Genomic DNA, 22656 nt, shown 5'->3' on the forward strand with positions numbered 1-22656 from the left:
AGCATTTCGACGACTTGTACACATACAGGTCTACCTTACCATTGAGCTGCTTTCTTATTTGACAAATATGATCAACTGGAACGTTCACTCCAAGTTAGGAATTCGGAATTCCGAGACAACTGGAGCGCAGCATTGCCTCCTAGTTTCATGTCAAAAATCTTGGAAGCAACCACACTGACTGATCTCTGCTGAAGGAGAAGGTTCCTCCCTGATTGGCGATTTTACAGAAACCCTGTGAAGCTCCAAACTGTGCTCGACACATTAAATAGTCTCTCGGTTTCATTCAACCGAATATTAAACATTCATTCCCGAAGCTTCCATCTTAAAATACAAACAACCTATAAAATTCTTTAGCTAAAATCTCTAAAACATACAGGATTAGATTTTTTTTTCTTCTTTGCTCCGTGATGAGGGCGGGCAGGAGGAATATCTGTACAGTATAAATCTGGACACATATGTACGTTACCTCTGGGTGTGTGGGTGAGAGGTGGAGGCCATGGTAGAGAGGCGAGAGGTGCCAGCAGGTTCGGCAGGTGCGGCATTCTGTGTGGTATCGTTTCTATTTCCTGTTCGTTTTCAAATGCAGTCGGTGAAATCTAATCTTGATTCATTAATCCAGTAAGGCTGTTTTGAAGGTTTAAAACAGTTTGATCGAATGCGGAAGATCAAATTCTTGACACAAACTGAATGTTTGTAGTGTAATTTATCAAGCTGGCTTTTTTTTTTTTTTCAAGTTGACTTTAGCAGTTTTATACCTGTTGCATTTGGGCGCAGCAGAAGGTTTTCCTTCACAGTAATAGCCATGTTCAGTCTTCAGTAGGTGAAAGGATAATTTACTGTGAAAGGTCGACTGCTTGTCTGTTAGTTTTTTTTTTGTGAATGGGCAGCCTTGGGAACATGAATTGGTTGGCTGTTTCCCGCGCTGCTCCTCACTGTTGCCTGTGTATCGCGGCCCCGATGATGAATGTACCCGTCAGAAACCCCCACAAGCGTCGTGTCGCTGCTAATCACGGCGTCCCTCACTCTTCGCACCCCCCCCACCCCACCCCCCACCCCCCCTCATGTTCCCGCCCACAGCCTGTTCAAAGTTTTGTAAAGTGTCTGTCTTCATGTCGGCATCGCCGGTGAGTCATCCCTCTGCCCGGCCGCCTCCTCCTCCCCTTTTATTTATTTATTTATTTATTTTTCCATTTGATTTCCTCAAACCTCCACCCTCCAGCTCCCTACTCCCACACACACCCAGGGTTCAAGGTTTGTTGTGTGTGTTTTGTCGCGTGATGTCTAACATGTGTAACAGACCCCCCCCCCCCCCCCCCCAACATCCCCCCCCCCCCCCCGTCACCCTCCCCAGTAGCGTTTGCCCTCCCGTTCTCCAGCAGCCTAGCATGGCGAGGCGCTCATTCGCATGTGTGTGTGGTAGCGGGGCGGAGGCACAGCAGCAGGGGGCCCCGCCATGGGCAGGGACTGGGGCGGGGGCCCGCTCGGGTGTGGGTGGGGGTGAGGGTGAGGGTGAGGGTGGGCGTGGGCGTGGGCGTGTGAGGCCCTGGGTAGGGTGGAGGTGGCACCTGGGTGAAGGGGGTGCGGGTAGGACGAGGAGGTGGAGGAGGAGGAGGCCGGCTGCAGCTGGTAGCTGGCGGCCGACGACGGCCCGGAGGAGGAGGGCGTGGCCTGGGAGCTGCTGCCCCCCTTCTGGGGCGCCTGCGGGGGCGGAGTCTGGTTGAGCTGGATGGAGATGTCGGAGGAGACGTCGGAGGGACTGCGGCCCCGCTGGGGAGGAGGCCAGGAGTCCGGATGGAGGAACTGCCCGCTGTAGTCGCTGCAGTCGGACATACGGGGGCGGTAGAGAGCAGGGTGGGGTCGGAAGAGCTCCTCCTCGGCGTAACGCTTCATGAAGAGGTAGACGGACATTACCCCCGCGCCCTGAAGGTGGAGACAAGTCAACATCAACAAACGCAAATCTGTAACCGCAGATTCTTTCATTCTTCCTTAACTTTTACTTACTGAAGATTCACAAAACATTTTCCAGACTTCAGATTGTTGTGGATTCCTTTATGTACTGGGTATTGGTTACAGAGTTCCACTGCTTCACCGCTGATATTCATCTCCTCATATCCACCCACTCAATAATGACAAACTGCATCACTGAAATAAAACCCTGACTTCAAACAAATTCCCCGAAGCTAAAGTGCGACAAATCCAACATGGCAATTATTGGACCAAGAACACTCATCAAACCATCCTTAAACATCACTCAGCGGGACATCAACGGCTCCACTTGCGAAATCTGGGCATCAACTGATCAAATCTTCTGTGTCCATATGCTTTTTTTTTATTCCTGTTCTCTGCTTTGCACCATAATGGGCCATTTCTTCAAGATAGCATTACCCCCCCCCCCCCAAGAAAATTGCAGTTATTGTATAATTTAGTGCTTGAAAGTGTGTCTGTGTGTCTAAAGTGTGTTTATTTATTAACTGTAAATCCCCTGTGATGGACTGGAGACCTGCTGGGATCGGCTGCAGCCCCAAGCAGACGGAAGGATGATAAACAATCTTTACGATGAAATAAATTCCATATTTTCATTTTATATCAGAGGTAAACATGCCTTCTCTTGATAGCTCCAAAGTCATTTATTCAGATTGAATCTTGAATTGAATTGATTGAATCCCCACCAGCTACCACTTCTTCTTAATTGGATATTTTGTAAACAGCTCTGGTGATGTAGTTTTGCATAAATAGACATGTAAGCCAAGTGTGTTTGAGAACACTGAAGAAGATCAAACAATACTGAGAATGTCTGCTGAACAGCAGAAGCTGAGATGGAGAGAGAAGGGGGGGCGCTGTCTGTTGCACAACATGTGCACGAAAGCACAACATCTGCATTGCCGCGGGGGAATCGGAAATGAGCATCGCGGAGTTTTTCAGCAGATTCAGGAATGCAAAACAGATTGACAAAACACCAGAATCAGCAACGTCCTTCTGCCTGAACTGCAACACACTGCAATGATGACGAGGGGGGGGGGGGGGGGAATTAAAATCAAACAAATCCATAATAATTTTCGCAAAGAGCTGACAAAAAGGCTCGGAGCTCTCCCGTGGAACGAGCCATTATCAGACACACATTCATGTTTCCACCCGGGCATCCGCTGAGCATTCGCAGCTCATTCACTATTCATCCACAGCATCATCACTACAGCAACCCTGAAAACCAACGCTGACGAGTGCGAGCGCGAGGAAAAGAGTTGGCCTGAATGCGATTCTCAACTCCAGTGCAGATTAGAGGAGGAGGAAGCGAGAGAGGAAGAGGAGAAGAGAAGGAAGAGAAGCAGGGAAGGAGGTAAAGAGAGGAATTAGATCGAGAGCTGAATGTAGGGCGGTGGACGATGAATGGGATGAAAAGAGCGCAGAATGAGACTGCAGTAATTGTGAATGAAGGGAAAGGAAATGTATAATTAGGATTACAAATGTACAATAAGTGGAAAACAAGCAAAGCAGGAAAAACTGAAATTAAAGTATTGTCATGATTTGTTTTTCTATATGAGGATAAAGATCCACAATGTCCACAATTTAAATGACGTTCACTGAGATTTTACTGCTGTATCATAATGTTAACTTTTCTTCAAGTATGAAAAGTGATTTGTGGTTTATTAAAAGTGCAACGTCCGCTGAGAGTTTCTTCAAAATACTGACATTATAGCCAGTGGGCTTTCTCACAGAGCTGTGATGTTTAAGGAGATTTTCCACAGAATCGTGATCTTTACTATGGTTTCTTGCAGGGCTATAAATATTGTGATTTGTCACAGTCATTTAAATTCCACTGAAATTGTCCACAGTCGTGTGATTTTTACAGTGTCGTAATGTTTATGGGGATTTCTCCTATTGTGGTGTAAAACTTGGTGTGACTTCCAATCAGAAAACAAGAATTTATTGAATCATGAATTTTATTATAGTCCTTTACAGTATTGTTAGGTTTTATTATTTTGATTTTCCACCAAAGTTTTATATACACAGTTTCTCTACAAAGTCATATATATGTAGTTGTAAACGTGGGGGGGAGACAGAAGGGGAGAAATTATGGAGGAGGAACAGCAGAGGATGAGTATGAGGAGGGACGAGGATAACAAAACCGAAAAGACAAGAGAGAGACCAAGAGGAGATTAAAAAAAACAAAAAAAACAAACGCACAGGGAGGCAAGAGGAGTGTGGAGGAGAGCAGGAGGAGATAAGGGAGGAAGAAGAAGGGGAAGGGACAACAGAGGATTAAAGAGGAGCAGATAAAAGACGGGAGAAGCGACAAGATAAAAGTAGAGGACACACAAAAAGATGAGTGAAACAGAAAGGAAGCGACATGAGGAGGGTACAGAGGAGAAAAGAGATGAAATGAGAGGGATGAAGGATGAAGGAGGAGCAGCCTCTTCCTCCTCCTCCTCCTCTTCCTCCTCCTCCTCCGAGCAAAGAATAATCGGATGCATACGAAGCTTTGCTGCGACAGAGCTGCTGCCCCCAAGTATTCAAGCTATTAACATTTATGAATATTGATGCAGGCAGGATGACGGCTCCTACGCAGGCACTTTTTAAATGTGTGTGTGTTCTGCTGAATAGGCCTGCGCGCGCGTGTGTGTGTGTGTGGTTGGTGGACATCCACTCTCCACATTTCCAACAATGTGTGTTTGTGTGTCTCAGCACATCAAGTCTTTCTAAATGTTAAACATCACTATGTGTTTGTATCACCGTGAGCTTCTGTGTGCTTGTGCACGTGTGCGTGTGTGTGTGTGTGTGTATGCTGCGCTTTGATCACCTCTTTGAGCAGGAAGGAGGAGGCGGCGAAGGCGAAGGACCAGCCATAGTGGTAGTGGAAGAACTGCTCGGCCTCTCTGGGTCGGTTCATCACCTCGTCGTTGATGCTGGAGATGTATAGAACCAGACCCACCACCAGGCTGAGACCTGCACACACACACACACGCACACGCACCCACACACACACCCACACCACATTTTAATCACATGCTTATTGCGACAAATTCTAGAGATCCTGCGGTGCTATGGTTTATCCTCATGGTGGGTTTTTTTTCTTCTCCTCCCATCTGCATAGTAAACATCCTCTTGCCGAAGCGAGTGGGAGCATTAAAAGGCTCATTCAAGGGGCTGTACCATGTACTTGTCTTTCTGCAAGCCCCGCAATGTGAATCCCTCTGGAATATAATCCTTTTCGCACTCTTGTTCGTGCCAGGTGAAAACGAGACGCCATCAAAAGTGGAAACAATACTGCTTGAAGCTCTTCCTCTCCTACTTGAATGAGGAACGGACTTATGCATCTCTACCGCTTGCAGGTGGGAGCAACTTGGGAAAATTGAGGGAATTGAACCATCACTGCAGACACAATCACAACGAATTTAGATCCAATTCCCTAAACAAGCACGTCTGGATTGTAGGACGCAGGGAAGGTACTTTGAGACTCTCCATCTGTACTTTATTGCTCTTTTCATTTTCAATCATTTGAGTTACTAAGAGAAAATCACATCTTTTGGAGAACAAAAGCAGAAGAACTGAGGAGCAGGTGGTATAATAGCAAGGCTCATTGAAATGAAGTGAAACGGACTTTCATACAAGTGCAGATTAAAACGAGACACAAAGGGAACAGTCGGGGGCGAGCATGAGGAACGAGCCGCAGTCCACAAACGGAATGGAAATGACAAGATATGAGACAACAACAAAGCACTTTGAATTATGGAGTGGAGTGGCAGCGAAGACTCAGAATACAAAGGAAACACTCAACTAAAGGTCGGGTAACTCCTGTTTTACACTCACAAGCAGGCTGGATATGTTTGCAGCTGTGACCAGACTAAAAGATTTATACTAAAGCCAGCCCAGATTATTTTTGTAGGTCACAATATTGAATGAAAAAAAACAAACCCCAAAACAAAACCTGACAGATGATCGAACATAGTTTGTTTTCTGTCCTTCATTAATGGATGAACTCTGAATAGGTATGCAGCTAATGTTACATTTCCCTTGTTACCTTGTAACACTAATCTCATATGAATAGGCTTTTAGTGTGTGTGTGTGTGTGTGTGTGTGTGTGTGTGTGTGTGTGTGTGTGTGTGTGTGTGTGTTATCTCTCCACCACATTACAGCCTGTTTTTGGGGATTTTCAGGACCAATTTTACAGTACAACCAGGAAATGTTATCATTATCTCTTCCAGCTATACACACACACACACGCGCGCACACACACACACACAGGAATTCGAATGTCAGCTCCTCCGCTGTAGATGGGCGAATTCGTGCAGCTGACCTGCAAAATCCTGCAGAATAAAAAAGTGACACACCAAACAATAGTTCCTCACAGATGCTTCACTTCTGTTCCTCACAATAACGGCGATAGAACATAAATATATAATAACTGTAAGCCGGCATCGCGTTTTAAACCAGAGTTCTGCGGAGGTCCTGCAGCTTTGCGCATCTGCTCACGATACAAAAAGTATATAAAAATAATGTTTTCTGACAATGTTGCCTTTTTTTTTTTTAATTTACTTTGTCAACTGGGGTCACATGTCTGAGAAACATGTATTTGTGTGATGAGTTGGACAAATACATGTTCCTTACAGGCGAAATAATCTACCAAACACAAACATCCTCCCTCACTCCCTCTGCTTTGTGACGCTTGACGCTGGCAATACAAACATGGGAAACACGTGAACTGTGAACGACAACACGTCTCTTTATGTAAACTGCTTCATGTCTGCGAAACCAGCAACGGCAGCCTCCAGCAGCATCAGCTACCATCGTATTTATCCATCATTAGGCGCACCGCTAATAGGAAAGACACTCATAGAAGACGACCATCTGGTTGTGATTGAAGATACCTGCTGGTTTTGTGCAGCAGCTGTTGGAACAAAGAGGCTCGGATGAAAGCAGGAGAGTCCTTAAAGAGATGATCAGGAGTTGGACAGAATCTGTAAAACATGCCTGAGTGGATGCTTTTAGGCTTGATCTAAATTTAAAAAATAAATAAATAAAAAAATAATAATGACCCATCTCTACCAAAAACAAAGACTTACTCAGTTGTATTTTTCTATTGCATTTCTGATCTAATATAGTCATATAATCAGGAACGCTTCTAAATTAAATTATTGCAACTATTTTATATTTAACGAATATTTATAATATTACTTCAGGATGCACTTTTTTATTTGAATAATCCACTTAGGCGCAGTCAAACAGAACAAGAAAACGTTGAGAACTTAACGTGAGTGTTTAAAGTGTCAAATGATGACGAGAGGCATGGAAATAAATAAAGTAGTATAAAACTGTATGAATGGATGATTTCACATGCAATGATGTGACATTAAAATACACTTTCAGTTTGCATATTTGATTGACAGACATATTTCCTTTGCAATCCATAAAGTTTCCTGTCTTGTGGTGTGTATCAGCTGAATTTTGCCAAACTGGACATTTTCAAAGGAAATCAAGGGGAGGGAAAAATTTGTTGTAATTTGCTTCTCTGGCCACCAGATGGCAGTGTTGCCTCTGCTGAATGCTCACCACAGCCTCAATGGCATGATGCATCGAGCTCACATGTGAGCGCGCAACACGTACGCACATGCACACGCACGCACATGCACACACACGGAAAAGGGTAGAAAAAGAGGCAGACCATAATGACAACACAATAATACACACATGCTGACGGAGACAAGTGCTGCACTTCACGCTACAAACAGTGACATTAATGACAAAACTGCACACATTTCTGGGATTTCTTTGGACTCTCTCGCTGTGTACGACAGATCCACCGCTGCCTTCAGAGAACAAACTGTTCTTTTGTGACAAATGGCAAGAAGAAATAGTGTAGAAAAGAAAAAAACCCCTATTGTCAGATTTGCCACTTTGCTTTTCAGAGGTGAAATTGGCAGCCGTGGAACACTGATTATTGACTTAAGACTTTATTTCTGAGGCAGAAGTCGCCGCTGGGAAGTGGTTTTATTGTTCTCAAGGGGTGGCAAACAATTACTATTTGCTGAAATGACTTGTTAAGGTAAAAAATCTCTCAAATACACTTTCACCAGCAGAGTTTCTTTTTCCATTTCCATTCACTGTTGTTCATTTTATAGCCCATCTTTTGTACCTGCTTTATCTGAAGAAAATGTGTCCAGAGGGGAGGGTCGGTTTGTTTTGTTGAATCACTGAAAGGCATCCTTTAGATATTTAAGAATGAGAAATAAGTTCTGCGCCTATTTACAGTCTAACTTTACACTATACACTATTTGAAATAAAGTGAGGCATTGTGAGATTAATACAACGCAAGCGTTTTTTTGGATTAGGCAGTGTTTTCTGGAGTTTGTAGTGTTTCGCACTTCCAGGCCACCGTACTGACGAGACGACAGTCTCTCTGATGCATTGAGTCACTTAAAGAGGCAGAAGGAGGAGAGTTAACAGGAAAGTGGCTGAATGCGTTGGACACAACAGCAGTTTCTTCATTTCGCCACTAAAACAAACAGAAACACCAGAGAGAACATTTGCTGAAGTGACTCAACACTGCCACCTAATGCCCGACAGAAGCATTGCTTCAGTCTTGTTTAGTGCTCCTTTAAGAAATATCATCAAAAAGAGAAAAATGTCTCTTCAACTTCTGAATCCACTTTATGAAAGTCAGAGGACAAAGAGGTTTTTATCTGAATAAGTACCTTCCACAACACTTTGAACACTCTATAAGATCAACATTATTCCAAACAATCCACAAAAACAAAAGACTGTTTTAACCTTTCGTTATTTTTATCTCACATTTTTGCAGGATTACAAACATTTCCATTTTACTCTGAATTTCATCCGCAGCATTTTCTTCTTTTCTTCTCATAATCCAGATTGGACTTTTGGAATTTACAGTGCATGTCTTTTTTTTCCTTATTGCATTTTCATGGGATTCAGTTGGATTAAATCGGTTATTATCAGTGATATTTGCAATATTTTCACGATTCTTGACATGCTAACTTTAGTTAACTGTATATTCTCTTTTTAAGACTATTCATTTTGACTTTATGAACAAAATGTGCAACAACTGAATTTCTTCCCTTTTCAAGGTTCAATTGTCTCCTTTAACTTTAGACACCATTAATATTTTGGGAGTTACGTTATGAGAAGTATGCATGTCACATCCTGTCTGTTGTGAAAAGTAAAAAGTAGTAAAACATTTAAAATAACCCTGATATGTCATTGTAAGATACATATACTGTATATATATATATATATATATTTGTTATTAAACAACGTCTTCTTTATTTCCTGAAATCTATGGATCATGGTTTGTAATTCTGTGTTTGATTCTTTATTTTTCACACTTTTGCCAGCACAGGCTTCCACGTCGCCGAGCTTCTGCATCAAAGAGGTGCAGATATGCATGACTGCGCTTGGCGTGATTCATTTTGATGACCGCACGCGTCCAGTCAGCAGTCCTCCATGCTAAGCTGGCATCTGTGAGGTGAAACTCCCCTCGCTGGAACAGGAAGATGACTTCATCCCGCGGGGGGGGAAAAAAAACAAAAAAAAAAACAACCCAAAAAATCGACTGCCTACAACAAACAGTCCGTCAGCTGATGGCGAGCCGGAGGTCACCTGCGGCCATGCGAGGAGGTGATCTCACCCTGTTGGCCGCCGACGCTCTTTATCTCAACAGGGACGCTCACACACACACAAACACTCAGAAACCGGTTTCACCGTTTTTGGCGTAACTCCAGGATCCGATCAGTTTGATGAGGCGATATAGAAGATGGATGGATGTTTTCAAGCGAAATGTTCGAGAGCACACGTCGACACCAAAGCAGTCGGTTCCAAACTGAAACACATGGTTCTGCTGCTATAAAAGCTCCCTCTCTTCTGGGAATGCTTCCCACATGGATTTGGATCTGGACCCCGGGGAATTGCTCCCATTTAGCGAAAAGACGATTGTAACGAGATTTGAATGCCCGTGTTTAATTCCTCCGCAGTGTCTACAGATAATGCCTCCTGCAGTACGAGGGGTTTGTCAGGTCTCCAGGTTTCTGTCCGGCTCGCAGAGCCGACGACGATTCACACTGGGAGAAAGAAAACCAAACCTCGTTACCGACTTTCCCATTAAACCATCAAACTACAACAAAGTCCCTTTCCAGGCTGTTTGCTTTTAACTTCAAAGTGTTGTTGTTTTTTTTTTCCCCACCCCAAAAAAAGCCTGAAGCGAAAACATCAAATCACCACTGCCCCGCAGCGTCCTCGGCAGAGAGCAATTATTTGGAATTAAATCCCGTTCACTGTTCAGCCAGCAGCGAGAACAAGGTACGGTCTGACAAGCTGTCAGCAGGGAAACACAGAAGAGGAGCCGCCGAGTGAATCTCCCATGTACTGAGCTGTCTTCCAACCATTAACCTGTGAGAGCGCTCGCTCCCGAGAAGCACTCGGCCTGCTATTTGGATGCTTAACGTCTCATTTAAGTTGGCAGGTTGAGGGAGGGGTTTAGTGTTCACGGCTCGGTAGATTTGGCGGTTTCTCGTCTGGATGGAGCCGAGGTCTTCACGGCCATGAGACAACAGAGGGAATCTCTGACTCCTGATCACAACACTGTTCGCGACATGGAGCCTAACCCTTACCCAAATGATAAATCATTTGAACGATTGGTATTTGCTATTGCTATTTCACTAAACTCCTCTTTAAACGGCATATGTCTTATTAGACCAGAACTAACAGTCCTGACAGCAGCATCCCACTTAACTAGTTAATAGTTTTGTTTTTCGTCGGATTTGAACAATATCTGCATCCTGGAAGCAAAAAGATATGATGTGTGGAATATATGTGTCGTGATTTGCAAGTTACTAAAAATGTATTGATCTCAGTTACAAATTTAATATAGTTACTTTAAGTATGTCGTGAAAATCAAAAGAAAATCAAAACTCAATCTCCATTGTTTAAGTATCTCCCTGACTGATATACTTGTTAGGTTCTGCGGAAATTACAGTGGTTTGTTGGAGGAAGATGCTCTAAAGTGCAATAATAGGTAGCAATCAAACCAGCAGAAAGTCAGGGAGATACTTAAATAATGGAGATTGAGTTTTGATTTTCTTTTGATTTTCATGACATACTTAAAGTAACTATATTGAATTTGTAACTGAGATCAATACATTTTTAGTAACTTGGAAATCACTACACATATATTCCACACATCATATCTTTTTGCTTCCAGGATGCAGATATTGTTCAAATCCGACGAAAAAAAAAAACCTATTAACTAGTTTGTGTTGCCACAGTATCTACCTAAAAGCAATCGAGATGGTGAGAATGTAATTAAAATCCTGCAGCTGCAGTCTCTCTGTACACGTCGATATTCCTTCTGAAGCCTTTTATAAGCGTGGATGAGCTTTAAATCTTCACCATCGGGCGCTGTAAAGTCTGCGCTTTAAAGAGAAGCTAAATGAGACCGACCCGAGGTCGCCGGTCTGGCCTTATCGTTTGATCACACACCTTTAAATATTTCTTGGAGGATGCGCGTTTCTCTCATTAGCTGGATGGAGAGTTCACCTTTCCTGGCGGCGTTGCATACTGAGCAGGCCGCGCTCTGCAGAGCCGCTAAATGTTGTTTACTCTCCGCGGACCCGCCGTCCACAGACTTTCTGACAGCTGTGCGCCGCCACGTTTGGCTCCCGGGCTGCCGCTCCGCGACGACGAGACCACGTCGCAGAGTAATTGGAAATTCGGGGAAACAAACCGTGACGAGAAAAAAAATCCCGGGGTGTGCGTGTGGCAGCGCCACACAAGTGTGTAAAATTAAGCGTTCTGTGAGGCTTTTGATGGTTTTGCATATGTTGCTTCTCTGCAACGGGACGAGCTCTGGAGCCTGATGAGGATGGCTGAAGAAGCTTCACACAGCAAACAGGCTTCTTATCCCACAAAGCTGTTTTTACCTGACAATATGAAGAATATCCCGGAAACGAAGGCGAGGATGGTGCGCTGCGGCCGGATGTGTCCGATGTTACTGATGACGAAGGCAGTGAAGACGAAGAGCAGGGAGACCATGGGGAACGGAGTGGCAGTTCGCACCATTTCTGGAGGGAGGAGGAGGAGGAGGAGGAGGAGGAGGAGGAGGAGATGAAGATGCTACAGTCAGACAAACGTGTGAAACCTTGATGAAAGTCCATCCTGAGCCATTCTTACTGCACTAATACACTTCAAAGCAAACAAAATTTAATTAACTTTACATGAAATCTGTCAGTTAGGTTGTTCAATTTGTTGTTCACCACAGCTTCCTTCATTATTAAGCATTTTGTTGTGCTGGAATGTGAGTTAATTCAGTGTTCGTAGTCGAACTAAAATTTTTAGTGTTAATTTCACAGATTCAATAATTTCAAAAATGTATTTCTCCTCAAGTTTTATACACTTTTCTTGGACTTAAAACGCATTTTTTCAAGGATGTTTCTTATGATCTGCCCAATCAAGTGCTCGTCGATTACCTTGAGTTTAAATAAAATAAAGATTTTCAAATATAATGTGTTTCTTCTTTTCAACAGGTAAGTTATGTTAATGGGTATTATTGTATCTTCCAGACTGTACTTGGACCTTAGTATAGCAGCTTTGATTTTAACGTTTCCTTTTTCTGCTGAATATTTTATCCCTTTATTTAAAATGTTGCACCTTTTCTTTTCACGAGCACTGTTGCCTGCCTTATCAGCGAGTTACGTTAGTAACTAAGTTTCTTTGGTAGAAGGTACTACAGTTCAACCGACACAACCCTACAGCTTAAAGAAGCCTCAACATTCATATCCGGCTGTTCTCTGTGCGCACGACTGTTTTACACATACACACAACACCAACTTTGTGGCCTGACATGGTAATGACAAAGTTTTCAGCATTTTCCACGATTGCGTTTCTTCGATGGGAAACGTTTGTGAAATAAAAGTCAAAATTGATGCCATTTCTCGTTGATCATTATTGTGTGAACATTTTTTTCACCGGCGCAATCAATGTTATCAAAATAATTTGTGCAATTATCCTTAAAAAAAAAAAAAAAGGTTAGGTGTGAAAATCTTGTTTTATTCAGCCGAATGCAATGAACTGACATTTTCCATTTGAAGTTCACATAAAAAGTGAGGAAAATGAACCGTAAGAGAAGGTATTTCCTCGTTTTGTTCAGACGGAAGTGAGACACGCTCAACGTGCAGCGGGAGGTCTGCTGCGGCTCGCTCAGCTCCAGTAAAGGCCATGATTTATTCAGGAGCCTCTCCCACCGACCCTCGGCAGTGTTATGACTTGTGCGCCTACCTGAGGACATTTATCTAGCATTAAATGGACCGCGCGGCTTCGCCCCCCCCCCCCCCCCCCCCCTCCGGCGTCTCCAACAACCCGTGTGTGGTTTACTTCAAACAGACAGAGCAAACTGTGGAGGGGAGAAGCACTCCGAGGCCAGTTCAGTGTCAACATTTTAAATCATTAAAACCGCCCGGAGACAAAATCGCCCCCGTCGGGGAACCGTGTTGATCTCAGAGAATTCATTTACCGGGCGCGCGAGAAAACACGTTCGCTTTGAAAACAAACACAGGTTTTCACAACGTTTCTTAACCAGACGGGGGAATTTAGATGCTGGATATTCAGTTCGTTTAGCGCACAGCAAACCTCGTGAAACAATGAGCTCTTAAAAAAACCCCCAAAAAAACAAAAACATAAGCAAGCTTCAACAGCTTGAGGACGAAGGCTGGACGAGACAATCAATGACAATTAAGACTTTTCTGCTGCTTGTTTTTCACTCGGTGAGACAGAAAGAGAGAACTGTGTTTTCTCCTGTGTTTGTTTTTTTTTTCCAGTTTGCTCATGCATTTGACATCAACAAATCTTCGGGAACAGTTTAATTAAAATATCCGGTGAGCAGTTTTGCTTCGACAAGCTGAAACATCTAAACTGAACCAAGAGTATGTTTGCTTCTAATATATATATATATATATATATACACCTTTGTTTTAGCATCTATTATATTAAATAAAAGAAAAAAAATTAATTACTTAAATAAATGAAATCTGATCCATGTTACAAAATAAAAATATGAATGTAATGCATTTATAAAAACAATCATGTTACTGTGTTTGGATGTTATAATCATTGCTGCGACTTCACTTTGCCAGTATTTTTGAAACTGCCCATTCATTTGCCTTTCCAGTGTCATTAACATGCTTCATCCAAGTATTTCGGAGCTGATTTAGTCACGACCTTCAGGACTGAATGTTCAAACTTTCTCTTTCATGATTTAAATTAAAAATGTTTCATAATACAAAAGGCTGGTAGAAACTGAAGAATTGGCTAAAAAGACTTCAAATGAATACATTTTTACACATTTTTCTAAAAACAGTGGATCTCAATGAACCCATGAAAAAGAGAAGAGATTGCAATGTTGATCAAAATGCAATAAAATAATCTTAATAAAAATAGATGATAAATGGTTCAGAGTTAAGGCCGACAAGCAGTAAATAATGGATTCAATTTGTGATAGAAATGTGTTAATCACAGAGTTATTGTGAACTTTTCTTACATACTTCAAATGCACAGTGTGGAAGCAATTGATCACAAGTGTAGTATTTTGCGATACGCACATTGTAAACGTTGGAATCGTGGTCGCAGTTAAATTTGAAATACCTTGTGCATCCAAACCGCCACGATTCCTCTTCCGCTTGTAGCACAGTGACGGTGAAAACTTCCACTAAACATGATATATTAGGATTATAATTATGCTGCAGGAGGCTGTGCAGCTCATGCTTGCACAGCTTGCGGATCTCAAAGTGGGCGCTGATCTCCAAGTCGCTCTGAACGTCTCCGTGTCGTTCACGATGTGTGAATGTGTCGACATGTTTAAAGCTGTGCAGCACTTTGGGAGATGACGAAGGTGTACGAAGGTGACTTACTGAGTATGTTGGCTGTGTTTTCAGTGGTAATCTCGATCTCTGGCTCGGTGAAATACTCGGATGCCACACATCTGCCCTTCTCGGGTCCTGGAGGAGAGAGGGAAACATACGGAATGAGAATGAAGAGAAGAAGTCAAGAGTGGGCGGGTGGTCGGGTCACGAGGAACACGGAAATTTTAGCATATGGAAATAAAACCGAGATAAACAAACACACAACAAAACCGAGGTCAAGAAAAGAGAGAAAGAGAAAGGCAGACAGCGAGACGCGTGGCCACGCCGGAGATAAACACGCAGATTTGGGGGAGGACCAATAAAGAGAAAGGTGAAGGAGACGTGAGAAACCTCGAAAGAGATAGCGGGATTCACAAAAAAAATAAAAAATAAAGTGAAATGCGGAGGCACAGTGTGGAAAGAAAAAGTGAATTAAAGGCAGAGACAGATGGAGGTCAGGAGGTTCAGGAGAACACGAGGTCTGAGCGGAGGGAGAGAGAGGAAACAGGCATGGTGATTAACTTCAAAGTGGAGAGAGAGAGAGAGAGAGAGAGAGAGAGAGAGAGAAGGCACAGAAACAATACGAATACTAAAATCTATCCATGCATGAAAATATGTCGCCAAAATGATGCATAAGTGCACAGATAAATGTGAAATTGTCCACTCTGTTCCTTTCACACACACACACACACACACACGCACACACGCACGCACGCACGCACGCACGCACGCACACACACACCCGGCTGCTCCAAATGCCACCAGCGTTTCCCTCCTCTGACCTTTTGTACCAGGCGTCAGACGACAGGGAAACACAAACATGGCCGCCTCCCCAGAGCAGCACCCTCCTGACCCCCAAACACAGAGACAGCCACTGCATTAAGGACAGTTATTTGTATCCACCCCGCTGTTGTTAGTGTGTGTGTGTGCGCGCGTGTGTGTGTGTAAACAGACACACTATCTTTTAACACAAACTGGCACCGCCCACCCAGCGGCAGTTTTGTCTTCCAGAGATTCACGTTTTTATCAATGGAATTTTCTTGCATGGCGTTCTCTGACCACAAGTTGGATTTGAATGTCTCGTTACCGTTTCACAGCCAGTCGTCACAACAGATCTGAATACATGTCATTTGTCTGGAGATTAAACCATTTGGTTCAGGGTTGGTAGCGCTCAGCACGGGTCTCACTGACTCTAAACTCACACACAAATACGTCACGTTTCTCAAATGAAGCTTCAGGTTTTTAGCTCTGTTTCACAATTCAACTGATGTGAACTTCAGATTCTTCTTCTCAGGAGCCTCGCGTTAAAAATCATGAGCTTGGAATGGTCGCCCACCTGCCACGAAGCAGACCCTCCACAGGCCGGAGTGCAGCGCCATCTTGACCTCGGTGGTCTGGTTCTGCTGCAGGACGATCCCCTCCTCCATCAGCAGCCAGTAGTCCGTGGACACGGCGACGCCCACCAACAGCAGGCCGCAGGCTCCGAACACCGACGAGAGCAACGTCAGGGCCCTCGTGCTGAACGAACTCATCTGCACGGAGAGAACCAGACGTCAGACGTCGTGTGACTTTGAAGTAAAGTTTACAGCTTGTTGATTAAAACGATCCGGAGAGGACGGGATTCAGAAATGCTGAAAAGAAGAGGTGACAGGAGGACAAAGCAAAATTGATTAAATTCATTGATTTCGACTTTTAAAAAAAAAAATGCATAAGCCGCGGCAGAGACGCCGAATCCCAGGCTGAGGAATCCTGATTCTGATCTTCCTTGACTTCCATCGACTCCGGCTGTTAAATATTTATGCATCTATGGACAGAAGATGAAAACAGCAGAGGAGGGGAGGCGGGGGCGGAGAGACCTTGGAAGGACTGAACTATCTTCATAAAGAAAATAGAAAAACACAACAAACCAGCTCTCAGTCAATCCTGTTTTTGTTTTTTAAAACTGCATGATTGGACTGCATGAACGCTTTGTGCAAATAGAAGTGATGGAGACGTGTTTCTGAACAAAACCGAGAGGAGGGTGATAAATGCTCCGAGGCGGGTCAGGAAATTCTGGAGAGATCTGACTGGTTTCTCCCATGATTGAGTTGGAGCAACTGATTTTTGTTTTCAGAGATGCAGTCAACAATCAGGAAGTAAATGAGACTCTGATCTTGCATCTCGAAAGTCTCCGGGCTTTAATTCATCCACTGATTTAATCTTCCGGCCGTCTGACCTGAGAGAAAGCCTTTATGAAAGCATTTTCATTATTCTGGAGGTCTCTTCTTCACCCATTACAGCGACAGCTTTTAACGTGGCAGTGGAGAGAGACAGGATTAGAAAAGAACAACAAATAAATGGCCAGGCAGTGGAGTAATATATTAGCACTCTCAACTTATATGGGTACTCAATAGCTTTTCAATGTGAACTTTGCATGTTCTCCCGGTGCATGAGTTCTCCAAATACATCAAACATACAAAACAAAATGTGCATTTAGAGGCTAATTAGTGATTCTGAAATAGCAAGTGGAGACACTCAGCTGGCTGAAGCAGTGTAAGAAGATCAATGGGACATTAGGAGGCATTTTGATTAGTTTTCTTTTCAGCATTTTGCCCGATTATCCATGCCTATATTCTTTTATTTGCTTTTTCTTGGACCCTAATTTGGTCTGATACAGCCCCGGGAACAATAACTTCACAGATGTTCCCATGAGGCAATATTGGACTGAGAAAGATGCATCCAGTGAAGAGGAGACAGAAAAAAAACCCCAGAGTTATTGAAGTATACACCAGTTTTAGGCAAATTAGCGTGATTTTTAATACGTTATTGACACTCTTGATGACCAAAATAGCACCGTTGGGCGTGATACTGATCATTCAATGAGCTGCTCCAGCAGGCAGGGCCGGCCTTTCAGACTTCCAGGCTTCCTGCAGTGCAGTTTCACACTCACTAGGTGGCAGAAACACAGCCTCTGCCATCCATCGCTTCAACTGTTGACACACTGAGAAACATCCTACTTTTTCTCTCTCTCTCACACACACAAACACACACACACACACACACACACATACATACAGTCAAAATGGAGGTCACTCTCACCACGCTGTCGAGGAAGCATCCTCATCGACACACGAAACTGAGCAAGGTGCAATAAACACCTGGCATCCTCCTAAAATAAACATTTCCATACATCATTGATAATCATTAAGTCAGAACATGTGAAGCATTTTTTTTTTTTCCTTACACAAACGACTTCACAGACGTGGCCTGCTCATTTCTGCTACACATTGACTCCCAGACCACCTGCAGTTCACATAACCTGCAGCAGCGCACAGCGCGAGCTGTTAATTAAGACTGGAGCTGCGCAGTGTTAATGCTGTTCAATAAAACATGCCAGGAGCTTTACATGCATTTATGAAACATGAAATTATTTGCACAGTAAATGGAACATGTTGGAAGACATTCTTAGGTGGGGCTCTTCATTATTAACCCCCCCCCACCACGAAATATTATAGTTCTTTTAAACAGCTAGTAAATAAAGAGCACTTATTGAGACTCGTTTGTTAACAAACAAATACAAGCAGGTGCTTCATTAGTCCCTTTTAGAATGCTTTGAAAGAAACCTAAAAAAAAAAAAATATATATATATATATATATATATACTGGAGAAAGTTGAGCGCCCCAAGTCTCGGACATGAAATGATGCTGATTAGTTTAATTTCATGTCAGTCACTCTGGTGTTAATCGGTAATTGGTGAGCCCGCTACTAAGCCCCGCCTCCTCGGGGATGCTCACACGCACAGACGACTAGAGAAAGAGCAATCAAGAAATCTTCTCTTTTTTTGAAGATTATCTGCAGAAAATGAAGCGACTACAGTTCAGGGCCCACTTTTATTTTGTTGGCATAAGCACATTTCGACAGTATTAGAGTTTCTTCATACGTTTTATATTCAAAAATCATCACAGCTTAAAACATAAGACTCTTAGCAGGCAATTAATTTTACATTTTAAATAACTTTGCAGCACACAGATAAAACTTGCTGATGTGAACTCGGTGTGAGAGGAGTCATAAGAAACTGCAGCAGCTTGAGTGCTTCCAGTCAAATTTGCATCAGGTACATTTAAAAAGAAAAGACAAGAAAAGAAAAGAAAAAGAAAAAGAAAAGAAAGAAGCTCCTCAAGCTGTACATGAATCCCCTCAGGATTTCTCCACTTTCACAGCAAGTTGCATTTTATACATAAAGCAACAGAAGCTGCTTCAAGAGGATGTAATATACTGTTAAACTGATTTTTTTTTTTTACATCTATTATCCCGAATAACAAGCAGCATTTACAGTGTTTATGGGTGGAGGCTGAGAAAGAGGCAAGGCGATAAGAAAGCGTCACTGAACAAAATGAACTCGGCAGACAAGATCAGAACCCAACAGATAAGAAGCAAAAAGAGAAATTTGCTGTCAAGCAGGAAGAGACTGAAGCGTGACCTCATCACTCAAGTGAGACGCCGCCAGCACATTCTGCAGTGTCAGGGAGGATCCACGCTCTCAAGACATGAGTCACCCCGATACCAATATTTGATGTATCGTAAATCAGAAATCCCCTGCAAGAGATGATGGCTGACGTGCAGGTATGCGAGAGTGCAAGTGAAGCTGTTCACTTACAGTTAACATTACAGTTAACCTTAAAAAGTAAAACTTCGATTGTGTGTCGAGCGTCCACTGAGACGGAACCACTCAGCGCCACCGAAGACGCAACTTTTTGAGGGTCCCACTCCGCCTCTGTGGATACGGATAATAAATTCTACTTAATGAAACCAAATGGATTACCATAGACTAGTTAATTAATTGCGTTATTTTCCAGACTTTAGCTCAGTTGAGGTGAAGTTCCATCAGCTTGTGGGAGGAAGAGACTCTATAATGTGAAACAAACCTGTTGGCCTGTTGTTGAAACAACAGCCGATATTAACGCTGAAGGTAAAAGCATGATACATTAATAAATCTTACAGTAGTTGTGGCATTCCAGTCATGCTTTACTTCTTAACGAAATTCATGAGAGCTGTAAACTCAAAAACTTTCTGAAAGTCATAAAAAATGCTTGAGCCTCTTGGCGAGACCTTGACTAAAACAAAGTCTCAAACACACCAGCTCTTGGATAAGTCATGCATTTTTAACACTTGGACGATGTGTGTGTGTGTTTGTCTTTGTATTTGTGGTTGCAAGTCCATGCAACTCGTGTTATTTTTCCAGGCAAAACATACATTTTGAAGCGGACCTCAAGACATTATCCACAAAATATCTCAAATGTGCAACCAAACACAGACCCTGGTCTTATAAATGTCCAAAAGTGCAGCAACAAGGAGAAACGAGACGTCAGCGAGAGACTCTGGGGGACATCAGGGCCCGGAGAAAGTGGCGTCCTCTGAAGAAGACAAAGGTGGATTTGAGCGTGGTGTGTGTAAATAAGAATCAGTGTTAGTGTTGGAAATGTCAGGCTCGACATGAGAGGCAGTCAGGCGCTCAGCGCTGCCGAGTCAAAACACACAGATCCATCGTCGTCTCTGAGCAGAGGAGACGGAGCGAGGATCTGCGCATCCGTCTCACCTCGCGGGCGCCCACACCGCTTCCCTTTGACACTTTAATTCTCCCTAACGTGCACGTCTGATACACGCCGAGTGTTTTTATTACCATTTATAATTACATGCCTTCAGAAATCTACAAATAATCAGTACAAAGGGGCTTGTATTTAACGTTATCACTCTTTTTGAAGGCATCACAGTCCTTTAGAGGCTCTTAGACTACTTAGAAATCTCTTTCTTACACACAAAAGAAAAAAAAAACATGTTTTCTGGTAGATTTCACCTTTAACTGTACATCACACAGATCTACATTCATCATTATTTCGACATCAGCGCTCCGTCACTTTATGCCACACACAAATATAGATACTCATTATAAACAGAAGCCTAAACCTTCAGCTCACCTGCACCATAATCAAACTTTAAAACGTGTTTTTCCCTAAAGAGATTCCCTTCTTTGGTGCTTCAACACCGTTTCCTATAAAGACGTCAAATGCACTTTATAATCCCCCCGATTTAAATATTCAAACCTCACATTTTAAGGAAGAATTTTTTTGGAAGATCATAGAAATGCTATTTAGTCTATAAAGATATAATAAAAACAGTTTAAATATGTACAACTGATCAAAATCTACAAATATTTTGTCTCATCTGTAAAAAAACAACCCAGTTATAACTCTACATGTATAAACTTTCTTTAGTATCACAGTGTACCTCAAATATTGTATCATATAACGGTCAAAAGCAATTTTTTTACATATTTTAGAGCAAATAAGGGAAATTCCTGTCAATGGAACATAAAAATGATCATAACCGATCAGAACTCCAAAGCCTTATGGATCTCACTGCACAGCACAACTATTCAATCTGGATTCAGTCATTGGTTTTAACTCAGTGTTGTACGTTCGTGAAGAAGTGAGGAAGTCACCAAACACAACAACAGCAACGGTGGGACGATTTCCACTGATACCCTAACTCTAACAACTCTTATCCTGACTGCACACTTCAAACATGGCGGGGCCACACGTTTGACACTCCTGCATTCATCCTTCTGGAACTAAAACTGTAAAACCTTGAACGCTGAAGCTCTGTGCACGATTCTGTGGCTTTAAAACTGGAAAGAGAAAGAACAAGCGCCCTGACAAGAACGGTTGTGACGTGTCACTTTCTGAATATTTGATGTTTCCCTCTGGTGGCACGGCGGGTGAAGCGTTGACCTTGAGTGTAAGGGATTCCGGTTTGAAATCCTGTGACGCGGGGACGAAGGGTGTTGAGATGGCAAAGGGCTGATAGCTGAATATACGTCCACTCATTTTGAACACGATGACTTCGAACAAAACGGCTCTGCTTACGGACGGTCCACCATCAGCCTATTAGCAGTTCAATCTCAAATCGAGTATTTTTCTCGCCCTTGAAAGCCGAGCAACACCCAACAAATTAACTGTGTGTGTATGTGTGTGTGAGACACCAGTGTGTCCCCACAACACGAGCAACACCAGCACACACCCCCACACAATGAGCCAGGCCTGTATTTGCTGAGATAGCAGACAACAAATGGGCTCAGATGAGGCTCACTTTGTAGTTTAAGCCTTGAGAATATAACCACAATTCCCAGGCTGCACTGGCTGCTAACTAACTGTGTGAGCAGGGACCAATGGTGGAGCAGTGGCGATGTAATGAATTACAGATGAATGTGCTTAGGAACAAAGTCTGAGGTAATGATGTGGCACAGGAAGAGTGGGGAGGGGGGGGGGGGGGGGTGAAGGATTTCCACAGTGTGGCTTTCAGGGGGAGAGGAGAACTGAAGAACGGTGAGGGTTAAAAGGTAGAGCGGGGAGAAAGAGCGATAAAAGGGAGCGGGATAAAAAAGAGAGTCGGGAGAATGGAAGGAGGATTAGTGGCAGAAGAAGCAGGATGAAGGCAAGAAAATGAAGAAAGAGAAGAATGCAGAGAGAAATGATTTGGTCATATCACTGATGCTTCACACCAAAAATGAAGCATTTTGGTCTAAATGTTAAAGTTATTTACAACATTGTCACATTAAAAGTGAAGTGTACACACTGATTTCACTTAATCAGCGTAAATGTTGAATCTCAGTTAAAATATCCGTTCTCATTACATCGTCATGTAATCTCATTATAGTAACTTTACATAAATGTGAGGTTTTGCTTTTATTATAAACATTACATACGAAGCACAGCAATG

At 43.0% G+C, this 22656-nt stretch overlaps 1 protein-coding gene across 1 annotated transcript in view; it reads right to left on the minus strand.

Annotated features, from left to right (window-relative positions):
• Positions 1-1380: 1380 nt before the first annotated feature.
• Positions 1381-22656, minus strand: part of cacng7a (calcium channel, voltage-dependent, gamma subunit 7a) — a gene marked incomplete at its 3' end in the record, with an annotated part of 72023 nt that continues 50747 nt past the window's right edge. The window contains exons 2-6 of the mRNA XM_080516151.1: positions 16237-16432; positions 14910-14996; positions 11928-12068; positions 4796-4941; positions 1381-1920 (exon numbers count right to left, since the gene is read on the minus strand). Of these exons, the coding sequence (XP_080372277.1) occupies positions 1381-1920; positions 4796-4941; positions 11928-12068; positions 14910-14996; positions 16237-16432 (1110 nt within the window). The remainder of the gene's footprint in view (positions 1921-4795; positions 4942-11927; positions 12069-14909; positions 14997-16236; positions 16433-22656) is intronic.

This window comes from Blennius ocellaris (assembly GCF_963422515.1).
Source record: "Blennius ocellaris genome assembly, chromosome: 20".
NCBI lineage: Eukaryota > Metazoa > Chordata > Actinopteri > Blenniiformes > Blenniidae > Blennius > Blennius ocellaris.